Source organism: Labrus mixtus, chromosome 13 (genome assembly GCF_963584025.1).
Source record: "Labrus mixtus chromosome 13, fLabMix1.1, whole genome shotgun sequence".
In the NCBI taxonomy this organism is placed as follows: Eukaryota; Metazoa; Chordata; class Actinopteri; order Labriformes; family Labridae; genus Labrus; species Labrus mixtus.
The window spans coordinates 9168296-9191011 of NC_083624.1; the positions used below are offsets into that span (position 1 = coordinate 9168296).

Genomic DNA, 22716 nt, shown 5'->3' on the forward strand with positions numbered 1-22716 from the left:
TCTAACTTGTTTGACTTGTTGAGGAAGAGCTTGGCTGACAGCTGAACACTCACACAGACAGAAACACTGAGACTAAAGACTTCTGAATCTACAGAAGTACAGAGCGAGAGAAACATGGTGTGACTGATCATCAACGGTGAGTCCTCTCTATCTGATCAGTAACCTCTGAATACAAACTGTCTGTTTCAATCTGCTTTTATCAAAGTGTTTCACTGAAAATACTGAGATCCTGTTGCCTCTTGAACACATCGAAAAGGGAAAAAAACACTTGTATTTCCTGTTAAAAGAACAGCTTCTGTTGCTTTTTAAAGAGTCAGAATCACAGCTGTTAAACCGGTTAGTCATGTGAAACAGAGACTGTCACAGTGACTCAGCACTTTTTTTTGTCAGGAAGTACACGACTGTCTGATGTGGTAGTCACAAAGAAAAGAAGAAATAAGCTTCAAACATAGTTAATGTATTTACAATAAATAACTAAGCTCTCCTAACCCCTGTGTTTGTCTGTTTGAGAAAACTTGTTATTTCAGAGCAGATTTAACATGTTATCTGACTTTTAACTCAACTTTTTAAAACCCTGTGATGTTGCAGTGCAGCTTAAACAAAGAGTGCTATGAAACTGAAAATTGACCAAAATACCCAGAGATTCCTGTTTCTAACATTAAATGATACATTTAAATAGAGAAAGACAGGCTGGTCTAAGTAATGATGCAAATTGTAAATAAATTCTCTGAGCGTGAAGTTTCATTATTTTTGACTTCCTGCACCCAGCCTAACAGAACTCAACAACAGGGCCTTCGCACACTTTGTAACCTTAATAGAACAGGACATCACTAAACATCCACCTCACCCCACTTCCCTCAGGACAGAGGTACAGAGCACTGAGGTGCAGAAGGGCCCCCCCTTGGGAAAAGCCTAATCCCTGCCTGAGCAAAAAGGCATCGCTGAACAGGCCAGAGTGGGAACTCTTGATTGTTGTTTAACTGCATATATAATCTCACTCTGACAGAAAGCCTGCACAGTGTGTTCACACAGGTGATTTTTCTTTAACATAAACTGAAAGACTTAAAGGTCAGATCAGTAATAACCAAGATTATCAGATGGCAGAGTGGAGGGAGGTGAGCGTGAACTAACATGTCACACTGAGACACAGAGCTGTAAAGTTGAGATTCAGTCAGTGTTGCAGATATGTAGCCATGTGCTCTTCTGACAGTTTGTTGTCGTTCTCAGCCTGCAGGTTCGTGGCGAGGAAGATCCGCGCTTCGGTGAAAGGAGAGGCACAGCCGGAGAAAACCAGCACCACAGCATGTAGAGCGACCAAAGGTGATCAATGAGCCCTGCTGAGGCTGTTGTTTGATTCATTTAGATTTTTATGATTTTAAGAATTTAAGATTTAAGATTTTTTTTTTTAGATTGGTCTGATTGTGATTATTTCCCTGTTATGATGGCCGTTGCTGTCAGTCATTTCCATCTCTGACCTATGCATTTTGGGAAACAGTATGTGAGGGAGACTGATCTGATGCAGACTGTGATGTTTTTCTCAATGGTCTCCTCCTCCCAGAGTTCCCAGTGGAAGACTGGGAGGAGGAGACCATTGAGTTTTTTTTTCATCAACAAAGAAATCATTCCCCTTGGTGATCTGTTTTTCCTGTATCAGTACGACATCCTGTGGGGTTGCGCTTTTGTTTGCATACTGCATACTGCATTTTGGGCCAAATCAGTACTTTACTCTACTAGTATAGTAGCAATTTGGAACACAGGTGAGACTAATTGACAAAGGTGAAAACAATCACAGTGGAGGGAAAGCACACCAAGGGATGAAACAAAACTAGACGAGACATACTTGGGAGAACTACAAAATAAAACAGGAAACACTAAAGACTGGACTCGGGAATTACTTTACTATTACTAATAATGTGCGATAAATTCGACATAAACAAGAACTCATGACATCTTTCTCCAGATTACTTTAGAGGTGTATTTAAAAAAATGAAAGAGCAGGACATGCAATCAAATACAAATAAACTGAGGGACGTGATCTGACTGTCGGCGTGTTTTTTTTCTGCAGAAAGGGACGTCAGGATGAGCTCTGATCATCCCGCCTTGATTCAACCAGAATCCTCTGTTGCTCGGCAGAGAGACGACTGCGGATCCTGAAAGTAAACTGACAGCCGGAGGTTCACTGCGAGGAGGAATACACACACACACACGGTAACACACATGCACATCTACAGCTCACAACCTTTACAGACTCCTCCATTATAAATTAATTTCCACTCATAATTTATTAGATTACTTACCTCAGTAGTAAATGTTTCATACTTCAGACATCAGAACTTCCCCTCTGCAGATTTTTTTCTGCATTCACGCTCCATCCCCAGTACCATTATCACACACACACACACACACCGCATGTCCTCCTCCCATCATCCAGCTGTCAGGTTTCTCATCCTTCCTGTGTGAATTGCAATGATCAGTCTGATCAGAAGAGAGAATGAAGGTCTGATCACCAAGTCCTCCTCAGAGGAATCGATCAGACTGGATCAACATGAAGACTCTGCTGAAGAAGCTGCACTCATTCATTCATCTAAATCAACCAGTCAATCTTTATTTGTATAGTGCCAATTCAAGATTATAGATCTCCAGTATGTCTGTTCATAAACGGGTCAGTCTCTGTGAAACGCATCAGTAAAGAACATTTCTAATGTGAGTCTGTGTGTCATGATTTTCTATCTTTGCTCTTAGTCAGATGATCAAACTCATCTCTGCCAAGTTTTCTGGGTCAGTATTAAAACCTCTAAACTAGTGCAGCGGTGACATTTAATTAAGATGTATCAGGTAGATAGAGTTGACCTGACTGCAGTCAGATGATCCTCATGCTGCATACAGGACTGGGATGTTAGCTGACAGGATAAAATAAGAATTATAATAACTTGCTTGTTTTCATAGGTTCATTGTACATACGTTTCATTCATTGCACATAGGTTCTCTATTCTTATTCCTGCACAGGTTATACACATTTTCTTGGCACAGGTCCAATTTTTAAATTGTATGGGGTAAATTTTGTTCTATTTCAGGTTTCCTTAAGTCTTTGTTTGGGTTAATAAATATGGGAGAGGGGACAGCGGTTGTGTTAGATGGGACAAATATCTCATGTCATGTGTGTCTTGTGAGCTTCTACTGGATGCTTGGAATTTCCCTCAGAGTCAATAAAGTATCCATGCATCCCTCCCTCCATCCATCCATCCATCCATCCATCCATCCATCCCTCCCTCCCTCCATCCATCCATCACTCCATCCATCCATCTGCTGGATGTCAACATGTTTGGAAGGCTGCAAACCAAAAAGATACATACAAAAGATGCACCTAAAAATTCAGCCGGATATCCTCTTCATGAACAGATAATGATGATTCCTGCCATCATACTTTTTTTCATTTCACTCTTTATGTTGTTAAGTCAGTGTTTGTATCAGTAAAACCAGGTAACAACAAACAGATACGAATATATTAGCTTTTATTATTAAATTATGCATCTTAACGATAGTCCCCTAACAAAACTGCAGTTGTACAAATAATACAGAAGAAGAATAATTACATGACATGGTGCAATTTTTGTACATATAGACATTTGTGTAAAAACAAACGTATTCCCTTTATTCAAATAAATAAAAAACTTATAGACAAGTAAAGTAAAGTTACCGCGTGCCTTTTACTTAAAGCAACATTATGTAGGATTTGAGAGACACGGCGCCCCCTGCAGTATGGGAGGGCACATCACACCCTCATGTAGACATAAAAGCCAGTTTGAGATTTAGACGGCAAAATGGCAGGACTTCACCTCTCTGACAAACTTTTAGACTTGGCAGATTAATTAATATTGAATGAGAGAACATTGGATTAAAACAGGGAAGATTTATTTTTAATGTCATAGGGGACTTTAAGTCTGTCATTCAGGAAGCCGTGCTAACTCAAGTTGCAAAGTCCATCTGAACAATGGATCAGAATTAAAGAGGCTCCAATCTGCCTTTATCAAGTCACTGTTCCATCAAACTGACTGTAAAACTGTTATTTAACACTAACAGCTACATATTGTTGCTTTAATCAGCCTGTGTAACTACAAACCGGGTAACTTCACGATTAATTAGTTGTCCTGGTTGGTTTCTCTTTGAACTGTTGCAAACAGTGCAGAGAAAACCACTTAGTGAAATAAAAAAGGTTTCTAATGATCATAAATGGCTAATGTGGTAAAGCTACTGTTAAAGTTTCCATCTTTCTCCATTTGTTTGGATTGATAGATCACTGATGAACATCTGCATTTGGAGGGTGAAAATCATAAAAAAAAAAAGTAAAGTATAGAAAAACAAACTGAAGGAAAGATTAGGCACTGGTACAGGAGGCAGTATTGTATCACCTATCTACAGAAAACAGCAGTGAATGATCTCAGGCCTACACTTGACCTCCACACATCATAAATATATTCTACTGAAATGCAGAAATAATCAGCATTTAAAGTCAGTAAGAAAAGGTTGCGCACATTTTGGAGGTGCAACAGGCTCAGTTCTATTTCCTTTCACCCATACGCTGGATGAAACTCACAGCGGCTCTATTTCTGACAGATTCCCACATAGTTTACAGACAAAACCAGAAAGATTGCAGTGCTTTCTTTACTGTCCACACAGAAGAAGACACACAATCGGTGGAGCTGCTGCTTTCCGTTTGTGAGGAAACCATCCACACTGTCAGCCCCACAAAGGAGAGGTATGTCAGAGAGGGAGTACTCCTTTGTGTACTCAGACTCAGAACAGAATCGAGTCACATTTTGTAATCCTTGGTCTAATAGTCCTGCAGCTAGTTTTATCTGAGTCCTTTGTCTAATCAGATGTTAAACTCGTTCTTTCTGGATGTATGTAGTACTCCATTTTCTAGTTGTACATTGAAGTACTTGGTCTAGTCAGAGGATGTAGTCCTTTGTCGATTAAGATTCTGTATTCCATTATTATGTAGGGTGTTGTAGTTCTTTGTCCCATAGGATGTGTAATCCTTTGTCTTGAGGATGCTGTAATTCTTTGTCTTAAGGATGTTGTAGTTCCTTGTTCCATGGGATTTTGTAGTTCCTTGTCAAATGATGTTGTAGTCCTTTGTACCCTACGATGTTGTAGTCCTTTGTCCTGTAGGATGTGGCAGTCCTTAGTCTCCTATGATGTTGTAGTCCTTTGTCCTGTAGATGTTGCAGTCCTAGTCCCCTAAAATGTTGTAGTCCTTTGTCCCCTACGATGTTGTAGTCCTTTGTCCTGTAGATGTAGCAGTCCTTTGTCCTGTAGGATGTTGTAGTCCTTTGTCATGTATATGTTGTAGTCCTTTGTCCCCTAGGAATATCTAGCTGGAGGTTCTACTTCTTTGTTTAGTCTTATGTGATAGGCCTTCTCCGTGTAAGATGCTGTACTCATTCTTGTAGTCAGATGTTCTACTTGTTCCGTCTAGCTCGATGGGGTACTCTTTTGTCAACTCATTTTTACTTCTTTGTCTAAACTGAAACAAATGTCCTTCATCTACTCTGATGCAGTGCTTTTTCCATTCCGTAGGATGTTGTTCCTTGTCTAGTCAGAAGTTTTAACCAGGCTGATTTGTTGGATTATGTACCCCTTTGTTCTAGTCGGACATTGTAGTTTGTAGCTTGTTAGATTTCATACTCCTTTGACTAGTCATGAAGGAGTAGTAAGGTTTTTAATCCTTACTCTTGTCGGATATTTTACTTTCATCTTGTTGGTTGTTGCTCTCTTTTGTGGGGTAATACCTTGTACTCCTTGGTCAAGTTGGGTTTTGTAATCCCTTTTCTTATTAGATCATGTACCCCTTTGTCTCGTAGATGTAGTACTCCATGTAGTCAGATGTAGTACTCCTTCACATTGTCCCTGACAGCGTTGTGGAGGTGAAGCTCCGTCCTGATGGGGGTCTCCATGCTCTGATGGTGCTCCTTCTCCTGCATGCTGTCATTATTCTTCTGAACCTGCCTCCGGTACAGGAGACGGGTCACCACGGCCAGGATACAAACAGTGATGAACACCACTGCTGTCGCCACACCTGAGGAGTAGCAAACACGTACACATTAAAGGTGCCATTTCAGATACAAGCAGATGCATTCTTGGTGGTTAAACTTGATAATGTAAAACTTGTTCAATGTTTCCTTTATACTTTTTTCTGAACCCCTTTTTGTAGTAGAAAGCTTGAAAGAGAAAGTTTGGAGACGGAGTACCTTGAGTGGACACTTTGAGCAGCAGAACAACTTTTTGACTTATCACATCAATCTCTTCAAAGAATAGCGACCCAAGGCTGGTCAACCTAGCTAGCACCTTTAGGTCAGGGTTTTAAATGATGAGGACGATCAAACTGATCTGTTTTTTAGACAAAGAAGAAACTCACATATACCAGTACCTGTCACATCTGTCTCTAGAAATCCGGATGGGAATTGTGTTGTTTTTACATGTTAGGTCAAAGAAAAATATTAGGGTTACACAACCCTAGATGATCCTGAGCACTATCTTTCAAAACATGCATGGGGTCTCACAGTAGTTGCTCAAGGCCCTGAAGAAGGACCTGAAGGTCATGATGTCCTCAGATAACATTATTACACAGTGAGTGGAATGATATTAGTGATGTTAGTTCAGCAGTAGGCACAGCCCCAACAGGACAAGGTGTAGGAGGACCGTTGATACGCTTGATTCTTCCTTGGTTTGGTTGGATGGTACTGTCAATTTTTTTCACTGAGCAGTCTCTTTAACTTAGCCTGACCAAAAGTCCACCTCTGATCAATTTGAACTGGATAAAAAGCATACACAAATATTTTTTTAAGGGGGTACTCTGTAAAAAAAAACCCCAATATAGAGATAAGACTAAAATCGTTTCCAAAATGGAGAACTTTTGCATGGACCAGGGGGCTGTCCATCTTTGGGAAAGCGGTTTCACCACCATTTTGCAACCAGAAACAAAGAGACAAAGTACCCAGCTACTGAACTGGAGTATCTTTCCAGAAAATGAGCCAAGAAACTTGTCACTTGTCTTTTGTCCTGATAGTTAAGATAAAGGTAGATAGAGTGACTCTGGTTTAGTAACCAAACTCAGAATCATTAAGCCAAAAAGAAAGATACAGACCTGCTATAACAGCCACATCATTTTGTGTATCCTCGCTCTGCTGCTTCTTTTCTTTGTCCACAGCTGCAGAATCATCTTAGGAGCAGAAGAGAGAAACTCATTCCCTTTGTATAAAAGTAAAAAGTTATCATTGTGTGATTCATTATATAAGCTCCCTGCTGTTGAAAATGAGACATGCATGAGTGTGTCAGATCTGTGTGAATAAAACTAATGTCACAATCACACTTTGACATTAAAATACTGTATATCAAATGTGTAAATGTCTAAAGACAGTGACCGACCATGTGTTAATTCTCAGACTGTGACTGACCGTTAGTGTTACCCCTCAGATTATGACTGACCTTGTGTGTTACCCCTCAGGTTGTGGGATGTTATGGAGTTTGCCAATGTCCCACAGTTTGATTGGACTACTGAGCCTCTGATCGTGACCAACGAGCTGCCTCGATTCTGCAGGGCCGCTTTCAGAGGAGCCACGTGATTGAACTGGACCGAAGATAGACAGCCGACGAAACCCTCGGAACCTGCACGCACCACCTCTTCATGGAAACTCTCTCTCCCTGCTCAGATAGACGGAGAGAAAGTCAGGAAGATAAACTGATAGAAAGAGACTGATGAAACTGGAAGAAAATCAGAAAACAAAGATGTCATTAAACAACAGTTATCCATACAGTCTCTGTAAGATGCACTTCTTGGACATAATGAGGTTTTCCTGGTCCTCTAAAAGACTACTTCAAACACACTGAACGCACAAAACACTGTTCATATTTTGTGCTGTAGAAAAATATGTATTGAACCGTATAATGATTCTACCTAAGGATCTAGAGGCCCAGTTTGTTCCACCAATGTTCAAAAACAGTACTACTTTCTGTCACTGTCACTCTGATCTAATAGGTTTGATTGTCACATGTCGTCTTGTTACCTGATATCAAAAAAAAGGTTTTGAATCTTTACCAAAACACCAACATTTGTTGAGGAAAATTTCAATTCCAACGCAGTTGATCTTGACAAGTGGATGATATTTTACACTACTACGCCTGATTATTTGCAGTACAGACACTTTCTATTCAGGGAGATTTGAACTCGGTGAGAGCACTTACTGATGACTTTTCCCAGGGTAAGCGACCTGAGAAAGATCAGCTCTGCTTTAGACGACAGAGAGAACTTTCTGTGGATGTCCTGATCAACCTGATGGAGAGGATTCAGAGAAAAACAAGAATTCTGAAAAAATACTTCTGTCAACAAGTGGATTCTCACTCTGAGCTTATATAGGGGGACAAGGACAGTAGAATGGTTAAATGGACCAATTGAGCTCTAACTGTAGCTCCACTTAACTGTATCTCACCTGTACGTACAGGTCTCTGCCCTCACGCTGGATTCTGATTCGATGGAGTTGTCCGTCTGCCAGACCGCTCAGGACCGGACTGAACACATCCGGGTTCCTGGGAGTCTGCAGGTGATACCAAATCTGAAGACTACCTGGACAGAAAATCACACAAACAGCGTGAAACACCTCAACATCCTCACCTTCTGACTCTGGGAAACTTCAAGTCAGTATTTCTTGAGACACTGTCTTTGATTAAAATCAATAAAAAAAATGAACAAGGGACCTATTGTCTATTGTCTATGTGTTATCTCTGCAGTTCTTGCAGAATAAAAACTAAATCTCTTGACAGCAACAGATTTTGCAGCCGCAACGAGACGGAGACACAGACTCACAAAACAGAAGTGGGCTACCCACAATGAACCCTTCAGATTCATCAGGAAATGTCTTCTTTTGAATAGAGAGTGTTTTGAGATTTCCCTTTGACCTCTGTGTCAGTGTGCTGTGAAACATCTGGGGTGTGTACCGTTTGTGGTGAGGATTACGGCGATGTACTGCTGGCTGAAGGTGCTGATGGTCAGCAGGTGGGCGGGGCTATGTGAGGTGATGAAGCTTAAGGCTACGTCCTCTCTCGTTCCGCCGCTGCTGCTCTCCCTGGAGACGCCGGACGTCTGGAAGCTTCTGTTTTGCATCCCAGAGAACGGCTCCTGAAAGGTGAAGGTCAAAGAGGACTCTCGGTGCAACCTCACCGACACCTCTGAATACACACACACACAAACACACAAAGAATACACATTCTATTACATATCATTCCACTCTCCAAATAGCCCCCTAGAAAATGTGAATTACATGACTGAGGGCATGATTTAAAAAAAGGAAATTGCGGCAGTTAAACTTGCACAGAGACGAGCAAATGTTGTCTCTGTGCACCGGTGGTGTTTGTGCGTATTTCAATGATTCATTATGCATTCATTTGGAAGTAAAATGCCCCCTTTCTATGTAAATCAGCCTCATTGCGAGAATTGTCTGATCAACAAACAATGTCTGAGCACAGTTAGAATGAAAAAATTACCATCTGCTAAGAGTTGGTGTTAACTGCGCCCCATTTTTGACCTTAGTATTATAAATATAACTGGAGGTTAAATCAGTCCTGGCTGTCAGCGTCTCCACACTTCATCCACATGTATGGAGACTGTCTGGAGCAGTTATTGCAGTTGAACCCATACTCGCTCTCACCTTCTCTACAGGTGGGTCCTCTGAACGCAGAGGTGGAGCAGTCGCAGGTGTAGCCGTTGCTCATCTCGATGCACCTCCCTCTGTTGTGGCAGAGGCTGCTGGAGCCGCTGCAGTAACCCGGACAACCAGAACTCGCCCCCACCACTGTTCTCGCCTTCTCCTCCAGGTCAAACATCACGCCGTTGATGTTCAGAGTCCGCATGCAGCCGAGGAAGCCTCTGAGCCTGGATGCTGATCCACCTGAGACAAAAACACACCCGACAGAGAGAGTGTGGAATGACGTGCAGGAAAGAAACCACAGGTGGGAATGAACATGGGCCCGACCACCTGAAAACAATATTTATTGAATAAATCAAGTTATTAATTTACTGTCTATTCATGATGGTTATTAGAAAGTTTTACCCACAACTCTGTCAAACTCTGTCCTGATGCTTAGACTCTGTCGTACCTACAACCAGCTGTCCGTTGAGACGAAGGCGTCGGTGTCCGTCAGCCGGAGCCTCCAGCAGGCGGAGGGGCAGCTGGTCGACCTGCAGCCACACCTCCTTCACATTACGCTCCGCCCTCACCTGGTGCCACTGCCGGTCGTTCAGAGGGAGGGGGGAGGTGACCGCAATGACCACGGGACCGTCTCCAACATCCAAAGAGAAAGTTACCACTGAGGGAGCTGAGGCACACACAAACACACACATTCACACATTTTTATGATCTTCTGTACCTTCAGATCTCTACAGTGAAACATTTGATCCCAAACCTCCTGAGAAAAGCTTCTGTGATTTGTAAAATCTAACAGTGACATCAGGTAAACTGATCCCACAAGTCCCACAAACTGCAATCCCTCTCGTGTCCACTAGAGGCTGCCTCCTGCAGTGAGCCGGTCCTCATAGAGCCCCATGATAAAATGTCCAACTTTACATCAGAAATAAACATGTTTACAGCCTGGTAAAAAAAGTGTTATGAAAATGTGCTTCTGAACATGTGCAGTGATGAAATGATGCTCTGCTGTGGGTTTCTGGGACATTATGTCGTTAGGACATGGGTCAGAGAATCCATGACTCACAGCTGAGCTCCAGTCTGATGAAGTCCTTGTGTCCCAGGTTCTCCAGAAAGACCCCTGAAGGAGCACTGGTCTTAAAGAAGAAGGAGAAGTCGGAGGAGAGCTCTGCCTGAAGCTGGGGGAACAGGAGCGACGAGGACTCCTGGAAGAAGGACACTGCGTTCCAGATCCACCCTGAGAGGAGAGAAAAGACACGTACAGGAGCTGAAAACCTGCAGGGCGGATGACAGCAGAGAAACCAGACAGACTCATCCTTACATTATTGGTGTAGTAATGAGATGGATGGTCCGTGTCTTCTAAGTTTTATGTCCTTGCTGTTTGCTAGGCAGTACGTCAGTCCCTTATATACATTAAACACCTGACAAAGCATTTCAATGTCCTAGACATGACCGCAAAGTACAAAACTAGTGGCAATCGATTTGTAAACCTTGAGTTTTTCTTTACTATAGGCAGTGGGTTTCTCGCAAAGGAAAACAAAGATGTCCGTCCGCTGTAACTTTGTCTGTTTAGTTTGATCGTTGAACCACTGTCACTGAGCCGAGTAAAGCTAAGGAAACCTCCGCCTGTTGCTAAGGGTTAGCTTGTTACTAAGAGACAACTAGTCTTCTGCTGACCTCAAGCTACCGCTAGCTAACTTTCTGTTAAATGTTAGGCTTCCACCACATCATCACTGTGTACTAACACAAAAATGGTCCTTCCTCCATTGAGTCCTTGGGTAGTCATCCAAACTCCCCTCCCACTATAACGCCCATGGTTAAGGGTTAATAATCAGGCAGATTTTAGGATAGGAGAGACTAAGGATAGGCCTATTTAAAGCCCATTTTTAGATAATAATAATTGGTTTTGTTGGATGAGAGCGAGCCGGTTCTGTGTTTTAGATGAAGAGAAGCAGTCAATTCTCTCAGGCATGAGGAAAAGAACAGGACATGATGTTGAAGTTAAATATGATGATTAAAATTAGCTGTGTCCTACTTATTAAAGTCTAAATTTGCAGACAAAATCCAAATACTGACTGAGAAACCTACTGTTTCCATAGCAACGCAGCGGGCCGATGCTGTAGACGGCCTCTGATCCGGTTCTGTTTGTGTCGCCAATCACGATTTGGCTCACAGGGAGGTGGTTTTTATATGACAGGATTCCTGAGTCATTAGTCCTGAGACATAAGATATAAAAATACATTTTTAACTCTTCTTTGCTGTTTTCTTTTTACTTGTAATCATATCTCCTCTAAAGTCTTCGTACCATGATTGTGAGTCCGCGTCACAGTTGCAGAAGTAGTTCATGTCGACACAGTTCTGCTCAAGGCTGCAGGAGCACTGCTGTACCCCCGGCAGGAAGCCTCCCCAGTAGCTCCGCCTCTCTCCGCCCGGGTCCACCCACCATGCCATCGGGCGGCCGTCTACAGACACACACATGTAGAGAAGAAGAACAGAATCCTGATTTTACTGTAATAATACCTGAACATAAATCTGTTCAGGCTAAATTCCCATCACGATACATCAACACAACAGACATCTTTACCTTTGGTGTTGAAGAGGCGGGACTTCCTGCAGCTGTAAACCACTTCCTGCTGGCAGTGCTCGGAGCTTCTGATGATGGTGTGCAGTTGCTTGGGGTCGGAGCTATAGTTTAAAGTCATGATGTGAGGATTCTGCAGAGACGAGCCCTGAACTCGGACTGGAGCGCTGACGTTATGACGCACCACTGTCCACACACGCTCCTCTGAACACATGTTTAAGCATGAAAACACACACACACACACACACACACACACACACACACACACACACACACACACACACACACACACACACACACACACACACACACACACACACACACACGGACAGTCGGAGAAAACTCTGAGTTTAAAGAAAACAACAATGAAAAATTCTATATTTGATTTGGAAGCTGGAAACAAGGAGTGTGTTGTTCGGTGTGTGTGTTGCTCAGTGTGTGTGTATTGTTCAGTGTGTATGTGTGTGTGTGTGTGTTGCTCAGTGTGTGTGTGTTGTTCAGTGTGTTGAGCAGACACGTTGCATGTTGATACAGAGATCTGTGACAGACTCGACTCTGAGATCTGATCCCAGAGGGAACCTGAGAGACTAAAGTTGACAACACCGACTGCACTCACCTGTCATGTTGCAGTAGACAGGGGCGGGCCCCAGGGGGCCACTCCCGTCTGGATCAATAGAGTAGAAGCCGGAGGAGCCTCCAGTCAGCCTGTAGGCCTCACAGGACGACTCGTAGAGGGCTGCAGATAGGGATTAATCAGATATCAGCACAGAGCTGCAAACACTGTCATTTTAAGAAGTTATCCTCTCTATGAGGTGGAGGTCTAACTTTCTCTGAAAGCCTTTAAGAATCATTCAATCTTTAAGTTGGCTGCAATCCAAACCCCCCTCCCCCCCACCCCTTCTGTACTTTGCCTCTATATTTTCTGCGTTTAGCTGAGAGCACATGCCCTTGAAACTTTCTCATCTCATGCAGGATGCGCCCAGGCTCATGTCGGCTGATGAAAAATTCACTGAAACTCGAATGTAACAAACAGTGTGCATGATGTGGGAGCATTTTTTATTGCAATACAATTAGGTGAAATGATTTCAGATAAATTGGGACACACAGAGACTCACGGTGGTGGCAGACGGCTCCAGAGTATCCGGTCCCTGAACAGTCACAGGAGAAGGAGCTCCAACTCTGCAGACACACACCTCCGTGTTCACACAGGTTAGGAACACACCTGCGCAGGACGACAGAGGACGACAGAGGACGACAGAAGACAACGAAGGACATGGAGGGTGACAAAGAACAGAGGATGACAGATGATGACAGAGGACCACAGAGGACGACAGAGAAAAGCCGTTTATATTTCTGAATATTTATCAGCCTCAGGGTAAATCTCTCTCTCTTTCTGTTCCTCATGTTGTAAATATTTAAAACAATCTGCAACAGAACACAAACATCAAAATCTGACCCGAGAATCTACCTCTAAACACACAGATTAAACTGTTAATAAAGTTACTAATAGCCTCTTCCTCCAGTCTAATGTGTCCTATCAAGCATGCATGTAAACTTGATGACAAAAAGGTTTGAGCTGCTGGTTTGATAATTGTCCAGTTTTCTTTCTTACCCGGTCTGAATCCTCTCCCGCTGACCTGCACAATAACTGTTATAAAGTGAGCTCTGAGAGAGGAAAGCAGATTATGTCTAATGTGGGATAATGTTCTCATCCTCTTAACAAAAAGCACTGAGCTGGCTTTATTATCCCAGAATATAATACATGCTGTGTTTTTGTTTTATAAGCAGATTTCATGTCCGTTTGTAGTTTTAAATGTTCAAACTAAAGCTGAGCTGAAAGGAGAATTGGGGATGAATTTTTGTCTTACTGTGTGGACATTAAAGCTCCTCTCATACTGAGGTCCTTCAGCTGTAAACAATCAGACTATTCATATGCTGCTATTGTTTTTATACTATGCACAAAAAAATCTTACATCACAAGAACATCACTTGTGACCTTATGGATAAGTCTGTAAAAACAGTGATTGAATTGAATGAAACTACCAAACTATAACTGATATAAAAAAACATGGACAGGGAAATGTACGTATTTCAGTCGGGGCCCAAAGTCAAAGAAAGCTCTCTGACGTCACCTGGAAATCAACCTATTACAACAAACAGTGTAATGAGCAGGTGTTAAAGATCACAAAGCAAACATCTGAGATTCTTACAGGTGTTCTGTTTCTGCTCACAGATGTTTTTTGGAGTTTAATTTTGACCAAATACTCCTAAACAACAACACTGAACAAGATCAAAACAGTGTGTGAGAACACCCTTATTCTGACTGTATCATCCGCCTGTGTAAATTCTATCTTCTATCTTGAAGAAGCAGAGAGCTTCAACCTTCCCACCGGCTCCCCTGTCAGTCAACCCAGAGACGCTCCTGCTGTAAAAATTGACATTTCAGTATGAGTGTTAATGTGACTTCTTCAGCAGCCTCTAGTTGTCGCTTGCTTAGGACATGAAACCAGTGTAGGAAAGACGTAAAACCAATCTTCTCTCTGGATTCTGAATTTCTTCGAGAGCTGTCTTTTCTTTCAGGGAGTATTATGAGAACATGAGTAAGCAGCTTGTTTACCTGTCTCTGATGCTGCATGTGTCAAACTGAAGATCACTGTAGACTCCCAGCATCCCTTGCTGCACATGATGGAGGTTGATGGTCTGGCTGTTGATGGAGATGAAACGCATGCAGCCCTGGAAGGACACCGTCGGCCTGTGGCGGGCTGCAGGAGGGCAGCCTGGTGGAGACGGTAGGGGAAGAACAAAGCTCTTCATCTGAACACACAGGAGGAGGACTCACTCTGATGCTTTAGGAGGAAACAGTTCAATCAAAACGTACCTCCAAAGTAGAAGCTCCCTCTGACCTCCAGCTGCTCCCACCGCTCCAGGGTGGAGGCGGGCTCGTTGTCCAGAGTCAGACTGACCTGAAGACCTCGAGTGTCCAGACTCACCGAGTGCCACAGTCCATCATTGACTCTGTGCCCTGAAGGTTAAACACATAACTGAGGATGACCACAGGAACAGCTTTTCTGCAGGACTAAAGAAACTTTTAGGGACAAAAAACATTTCAGAGCAAAACTCTAAAAGCACAGAAAAATGTCTCGTTATTAAATGAAAGTTGGGAGAAACAGAGAGAAGTGCATGTTTCAAAAACTTAACACCTGATTTTTGAACTTCACACCATGGGTGTAGTAAGAGCCCTTATCTGTCCTGAAATAAATCTATAGAGCCTCTTTGGATTTGTTTCTCTCTAAGTTAGAACTGTCAGAGTAAAGAAAAAAAATGGACGATTAAATGAACATGATTCTTAACTCTGCAAACAAAAAGAAAAAGTCATTTTGGGCAGGCCGTCCACCAACGATCCAAAGGAAAGATTCAGTTCTTGTCCATCGTGTGAATCATTAAAACTACAGAGATTGTATATTATTTTAAAATGTGTGGTATCAAAAAATCTTTTATTGGGCCATGTGTGTTACAGAGGTGTGGTTATAGTGATATCTCAGTGTTGACTGAGGCTGTGGAGGGGCCAAATGTGAGATCTGTTCATGGAGCCCAGAAATCTGGAGTTGCCCCTGATCCTGGTTATCTGTACTGTGTGTGTGTGTGTGTGTGTGTGTGTGTGTGTGTGTATGTGTGTGTGTGTGTGTGTGAGAGTGTGTTTTCTGACCTGCAGATGTCTCTGCTCTCTCTCCCTGGTCGTGGATGGTCAGTATCAGCCGGTTGTTTCTGATCTGTAGGTCCAATCTTTGGTTCTCTCGGCTCAGTCTGGCAGACACTAGCAGCCCGTCGGCGTTCCACGTTCTGAACTGGAACCTGACGGAGAAACCTCCCAAGGTGGTCAACGGGGAAGCCATGGGTAAGGACAGGAAGCTTCTGCTGGAGCTCAGGAAGGTGACAGCGACCAGTGACGGCCGTGAGCATGTGAAGGTCACGTTCCCCTGAGGGACCAGAGACAATGTACACCAGTAAATATTTGTTAACCCTGTTTATTCACATTTCTGTTTTATTTTTTTTATTACTTTGATCAGTAACTCTTTATCCCAATATTCACAAAGTTTTTGTTCATTGGCTGATTTTAGTGTGTTTGAATCGGACTCACCACGCTGTAAATCTGTGGCTTGCGTCTCTTAGCGAGGTCGATGATGTTGATGCCGTTGTAATAAAGGTTCTCGATGCAGCCGTCAAAGTTCCTCCTGAGGAAGGTGCCGGGTTTACCGGGCAGAGGGATTCCTCCAAAACTCAGCTGGAATACAGAGCAAAGGAAAACACAGACCGGTGCAATGTGGTCACTTCTCTCGGGACGCTTGAAAAGCCTGGCAGCAGCATTTGGAATTGACTGCAGTCTTTGGATGTTATGCTTGCTAGTGATGAAATAAAGAGCATTACAAAAGTCAAGCCTGGACAAAAATGAAGCAATGATGCCTTTTCCTAAGTCACCAGGAGAAATGGTGAATGGCCTGATTTTGGTTAGGTGTCTTAAGCAAAGAAGGACTGCATCACTTTGGTCATCTGGGTATCGAAAGATAGCTGGGAGTCAAAAGTGACCCATAGGCTGTGGGTCTCCTTGCAAACATTATTTGATAGGGCACCCAGACTGTAGGAGAGATGATTAATGAACTGGGGTGAGAGGGAGTAAAAATAAGAACCTTGTAGTCATTGAGCTGTAGAATTTTTTTGACATTCAGCTTTTGATTTCTTCCAGACAGAACATGATGTGTGAAAGATCGGAGGAGTGTCAGGCACACTGTTTGAAGACACACATGTGCTGGGACTTTTAATGGAATTCATTTGCTCGTGCAAGTCGCACTAATACTCTGACCTATTTCATCATGAATAATGAGAGCATTTTAACTTACACAGTGAGGAACTTTCACTCTGACAACAGTCAGCGTCCACACTGAGCTTTGGTGAGGCGAGCTCACTCTTACCCTTGCTCTAACACTAATCCATCCCAAACTATTAACTGCTAATAATATGATTATATAAGTTAAAATACACAACTCAAATCTTTGTTTCAAACCCAAATCTGTTGTTGTAGTTACTTCTTATTGTGCTGATTTATCTCCAAGTGTTAATTTTTCTGAGTAGTTTAGTTGTTTATTAGTTATTTGATGCTATAGAGAGCACATGTAACACCATGATTGACAGCTCTGTGGACAAATGAGGCTCCTTCAGTGTTGTGTGCAGAGAGTAGAGGAGGAACGGTGAGAGGAAATGTAAAGAAAACCAACTCAAGAGTCACTGAACTTTCCAAAGCCCTGAGTGTCTGCGTCAAATCGACACAAGTATCTGCTCTGCTGTGGACTGTACCTGAGGGATCAATGTGTGGTTGATGGACGGAGCGGGACGTCAATACTGCGGTTCTACTAGTCATCTCCCTTCTGCTCATGTCTTGGCTCTAAATTTAGTCACAAAATATGTCAGCACCCGTCATGGGGCTCGCACACGGGAGTCGGGTCCCATCGTTCACATAAAAGAGTGAGCACACAGAATTCAAAGGAAACTTCACACAGCCAGTTCAGACACAGCCATATGGTTGATTATAACCATTTGTGATCAGGTGTTTGGATAAGTCGACCTCACGCTAAAGGATCTGTGAGCGGCCTGTCACCTGCACAGGTTGTACTGACCTCATAGTCGACTTCCAGCGAGTCCCCCTCCCCTCTGGTGGTGAAGTGCTGCGTGTGCGTGTCCACGCTCAGGTTCACCTGCTTATTGAAGCGCTCGATGGTGACCGAGTGCCAGTGCTGGTCGTCGAGCAGAGAGCCGAGGGTGACGGCGACTCGACTGCTGCTGAATCTCAGCCGGGTGTCGTCTGACAGAAACAAACAAAAGATGAGAAAATCAACCAATGACTGTGTGTGTAAAGCACTATGATATTTAACCCAGGGGTCTGAAACAGATCAGGTAGGTCGCAGGGTGTTTCAGTAGTTTGAGTACAAAAAAATCTGATGACAGTAAACGCACCTTAAAAGCCTCTATCCACTTCAATCAAATACACAGATATCCCGCCTCCTCCAATACAAAAGAATAGGATAGGGCTATCAGATGTCACTAAAAAGGTGACAATCAGGTCAAGTTTGTCAGCGTCTAAATTGACCAATCACAGCCAAGAGGCAGCAACCTTCATCGACATGTCAGGGCAGTTACTCCGTACGCTAGGTTAGGAGTTAACAAGCCCGTTTAGACAGATTTATGACAGACAATGAAGCCGGCCAGCCTCCTCAACACAAGGAATTGGAAAACAAAGAGTGTACAGGAGGAGGAGTGTACAAGTGTCCGTGCCACATCTGCAGTATCACAGTTTTGGTCGGCACAAAACAAAATGCAGAGCACCACAACACTCAGGTCCACAGTCATGCATGGATCTTTCCTGCAGGCAGCACAACATGAACTGAAAAGGTGAACGAGCTGAAAGCAACACTTACACAAACAAAAAAGAGCAATCTTTATTCATCCAACCAGCTAAGAATGTCAACACAGCAATGTGGGCCTCATGTTAAGTAAAGCACAAGAAGTCATTCCCCAACGGCGGGATGATAAAAGAAGGGATGACTGCAGTGGCTGAGACGATATTCAGGGACCATAGAAGTAAGACTGAAATAATTTATTTTGTTTCTGGGGTACAATTTGGTGCAAACACAGCGGCTGTGGGTATAGTCGTCTTGTGCAAGTACCTCTCGGCCAATTTCATTTTTCAAAAGTAGCTCTCACATGAAGAGACGTTGGAGACCCCTGGGTCAACCTGGGACAAAAAGGATTGCAATAATGGGCTCACTCAGCTGTCAATCAAACTGAGGTGGTTCAGTCAGTGTCTCACCCAGGTTCAGGTAGAGGGCCAGTTTTCCTCGGTGGAGCTCCAGGGTGATGTAGTCGCCCCGCTGCCCCTCCCCGTGCAGTAACACCCCCTCGGCCTGCCGGCTCTTAAAGCGCAGAGAGATGACGTCCTTCACCGTCGACATCGACTTCTGATTGAAGCGGTACAGCAGAGAGCTCCTGCCGTCAAAGTCCGCCACGTCAGACTCTAAAAGGAGAAGATCAGGACGTTAGAATATAACAGAGTTATAAAAACACACAACACAGAAAGATTTCAACTAATATAATTAACGACAGGCTTTGTCATTAATTAATCGCAATTAATTACACAAGTGGATAATATGAGAAGGATTGCATTGCAGGTATTTACTGCATGACCCTGTTTCCAATTAGTTATTTCTAGCTTCCATATTTTAATTTTACTCTTCACCTATTTAGGAGTTGATTTACAATTTACCGAAGTCCACTGATGAAGTTGTTTACCTTCATTTTCCTGTGATTAATTAATCCAAATTAGCATTATATTTATTCTGTGACTAAGTCATCGAAAACAATTACAGCGTTTTTTTACAGTCCAAGTAATGACACACTTAAGTGTAATTATTTTTAAGGGGGGGGGGGGGGGGGCTTTTATTGCAGAGATAGCAAAGTGGATAGAGTTGGGAATCAGGGAGAGTGAGAGGGAGTCAGATTCAAAACCGGGCCGTCCGCTTGGAGGACTACAGAATCTTTATGTGTTGTGTGCACTAACCACTACGCCACCAGCTATTGTTGTTATCAAGACCACACTAACCGAGACCAAGACATACCCGAGACCGGAGTACTCCGAGACCGAGTCAAGATCAAGACCATAAATATCACTGCAAAATCATCATCTTATGTGCAGCAGGTATGTCACTCACTTAGACCGTAACACAGGGAAGGTTGCAGGCATAACCGGGGGATAAAAATCAAACTACAAATGAATTGAAGTTATTTGTTCAGTTAGAAATGGGTTATTTCCTTCTAATCACAGTATTGACGAGAGAGTGATGGTCTTGACCGGTGTCAGCCCAGTCCTAGACCGAGACAAGACAGATTTAAAATGCTTTCGATTCCGAGACGAGACCTTCAAAAAGCAGCCTGGAGACCAAGACAGTTTTGAGTACTACACCACTACTACCAGCGCCCCCATATACGTATGATCCTTTAGAAGCTTCAGACTGTGAATAGTCCTGAGTCATGATTGTGCTACTAAAAACACTATAATGTTAATATTTAGAAAATGCTGACATGAATCACAGATGTGTCGTTATGCAACTTGGCTGTGGTTTGCATAGGTGTGCATTATTAACGGCCGATTGGAGAGTCTGGGTTGGTGCTGTACACATGTTCTGTTTCCTGAACTGTTTTTAAATAAACGTTAGTATGACTTTAAATTGATTTTTATTTACAGTAAATTTTAGTAGGAAGGAAAAGTTCTGAGTTTACGTTCACATATGCACGTTCTGTTTACTTCTGGCCTTTTTTTTGATATATGTGAGGCGCTCCTCACCCTTCTGTCTGTCACTGTCCCGACGCTTACTCCTCTTCCTCTTTGCTCCTGTTTTTTTTCTCTGTCCTATAGACTTCATTTTTCTTTGTTGACTTTCATTGACAAACTTTGGTTTTCACAGTAATAACGCATTTGATTCTTAGCAGGGCAACACAACTGAGTGCTGTAAGATGGGGCCCCCTTAGGGACTACTGTCATTGCAGAATTTGCATATTTTGGGCTACTGCTTTGGTTTAAGTTTGTCAGCCCTCAGGAGTCCGATGCTGGTCTTGGCCCACAAGCAGTTGCCTGCCTTGCCTGTTGACAAGCGGCGCCTGTAAACTCATAATGATTCATTTTAGAGGAGAGTTGAATATGATCACTGACTGTAGGAGCAGCCGTACAGCTCCACCCTGAGGCCCAGCCAGCCGCTCGGGTTCCAGTCAAGAGGGACGAAGCGCAGGAAGCGAGTCCTCAGCGAGGGCGACAGTTTGTTCTGCACGACGGCCTCGGAGTTCACGTTCCCAACAAACATCTGAAAAACACAAAGACAGAACAGTTCATTAACTTATTTCAACCAAGTTACAATGAAGCAAACTGACATTGGAGTGGATATGGTTTGATAGCATGACAACTGTAACTATGATGTTTTCCCTCGACTCTGACTGTCAAACAAAAAACATAGATTTCAGGATCAATAAAGGCCACTTCCTCCATTGGGACCCTGGGTAGTCGGTCCCACTTTTCTCCCCATGAGGCCATGCTAGGGCCCATGGGGAGGCGCACACTCCAGTTTGGAAATCACTGCCATGATGCATCAGTACAGACTTTAATTCACTCTCTGCATGTCTGATGAAAACCTAGATAACTCTTTTACTATATAATATGAAAGTAAAATATGTACACATTGTTTTTCCTGTGTGATTCTTCATCTCATCACTCGTCTGCACACACGTCTTGCTCTCCCACATTTTCATTATGCTGACTCAGAAGTTTGGTTCCCCCTGGTTCAAGTTTTTCATGAGGAAGGAGAGGCGTATCCTTTATGTCCTTTAAGGTGTTTTGAGACTCACCCCTCCCCCGTCCTCCTGCCTGTACTCTCTCCACACCTGGCCCGTGTCGCTGTACAGCAGCAGGTACCTGCTCACCCAGTCGGAGCTGGCAGAGCGACCCTGTGTGGCCACAGCCGTCACCTCCATCTGCTCCTTGAGGTCTACCTGCAGCCAGGGCTCCCGGTCCGTCACCAGGGGCGACCAGCCGCCTGCTCCTGCGGGGAAGGGGGGGGGGGGGGGGGGGTTCAGTCAGAACAGGTGAGTGCTGTACAGGTGTGTGTTTGTGAACAGAAGATGGTCACAGTGTGTGATGTTATACACAGCAGGGTTAATGACATCATTATGTAAACAACAAACGTCCTGACGCGTCCTCACCGTCTCTGCGGTTGATCTTGGCGTTGTGAGCGGCAGAGCTGGCGGTGGACTGAGACGAGCTCTGGAATGAAGACTGAGGTAAAGACGACACCAGAGGGCTGCTGCAGGTGTCTGAGGAGGAGGAAATTCAAAGTGTGAGACGGTAAATACGTCTTTCATCTGAGTCTGAAAGTGTTGTTTATAAAGACAATGTGACATGTGAAATATGAAAGTATAAACAGTCAACAGTAATGTCGGCTGTTGCAGGAGAGATAAACAGAAATGTGGTGATGATCAGCTGACAGCAGCAGGATGATGATCACAGGTTTTTATCTTCTCTGATTCTGAAGCTGACACTCTGCTCATAAAAACACATGCTGAAACTGCTTTATTTATGTTCACACACCTGTTTTCATTTATCTGAGCCTCCTCACAGCAGCTAGTTTTCTTTTAAATAACACAGCAGGATTTAATCAGCTGTCCCAAGCTCCCAGGATTTCTGGGAACCACAAACAGATCTAGCCTCACCCTGAGATATCACTATAACCACACCTCAATAACAGACATGAAAAAATTTAAATTAAGGTCCTCTACATCGTTCAATGCGTTTTGATACCACACATTTAAAACAACACAATATCTGTTATTTTAATGATCTAAACC

At 43.3% G+C, this 22716-nt stretch overlaps 1 protein-coding gene and 1 long non-coding RNA gene across 3 annotated transcripts in view; one reads left to right on the forward strand and one right to left on the reverse strand.

The window, feature by feature from the left end:
* Positions 1-7645, forward strand: LOC132986879 (uncharacterized). The gene is made up of 5 exons (XR_009675557.1): positions 1-136; positions 1228-1320; positions 2066-4756; positions 5918-6110; positions 7508-7645. It is a non-coding gene; the product is annotated as an uncharacterized LOC132986879 (long non-coding RNA).
* LOC132986877 (contactin-associated protein-like 5) overlaps positions 3992-22716 on the reverse strand; it is a 26525-nt gene continuing 7800 nt past the window's right edge. The window contains exons 2-24 of one of the 2 annotated variants that reach the window (XM_061053555.1): positions 22075-22185; positions 21721-21914; positions 21035-21182; positions 19139-19342; positions 17949-18133; positions 16418-16561; positions 15986-16256; positions 15158-15301; positions 14897-15056; positions 13395-13501; positions 12896-13015; positions 12283-12483; positions 12004-12160; positions 11787-11914; positions 10765-10935; positions 10153-10371; positions 9705-9944; positions 8995-9225; positions 8490-8623; positions 8245-8332; positions 7489-7704; positions 7148-7222; positions 3992-6079 (exon numbers count right to left, since the gene is read on the reverse strand). In XM_061053555.1, coding sequence (XP_060909538.1) covers positions 5883-6079; positions 7148-7222; positions 7489-7704; positions 8245-8332; positions 8490-8623; positions 8995-9225; positions 9705-9944; positions 10153-10371; positions 10765-10935; positions 11787-11914; positions 12004-12160; positions 12283-12483; positions 12896-13015; positions 13395-13501; positions 14897-15056; positions 15158-15301; positions 15986-16256; positions 16418-16561; positions 17949-18133; positions 19139-19342; positions 21035-21182; positions 21721-21914; positions 22075-22185 — 3845 coding nt within the window. In that variant the 3' untranslated portion in view covers positions 3992-5882. Of the gene's footprint in view, positions 6080-7147; positions 7223-7488; positions 7705-8244; positions 8333-8489; positions 8624-8994; positions 9226-9704; positions 9945-10152; positions 10372-10764; positions 10936-11786; positions 11915-12003; positions 12161-12282; positions 12484-12895; positions 13016-13394; positions 13502-14896; positions 15057-15157; positions 15302-15985; positions 16257-16417; positions 16562-17948; positions 18134-19138; positions 19343-21034; positions 21183-21720; positions 21915-22074; positions 22186-22716 lie in introns of those variants that run through there. The other variant, XR_009675556.1, reaches the window with a different exon arrangement.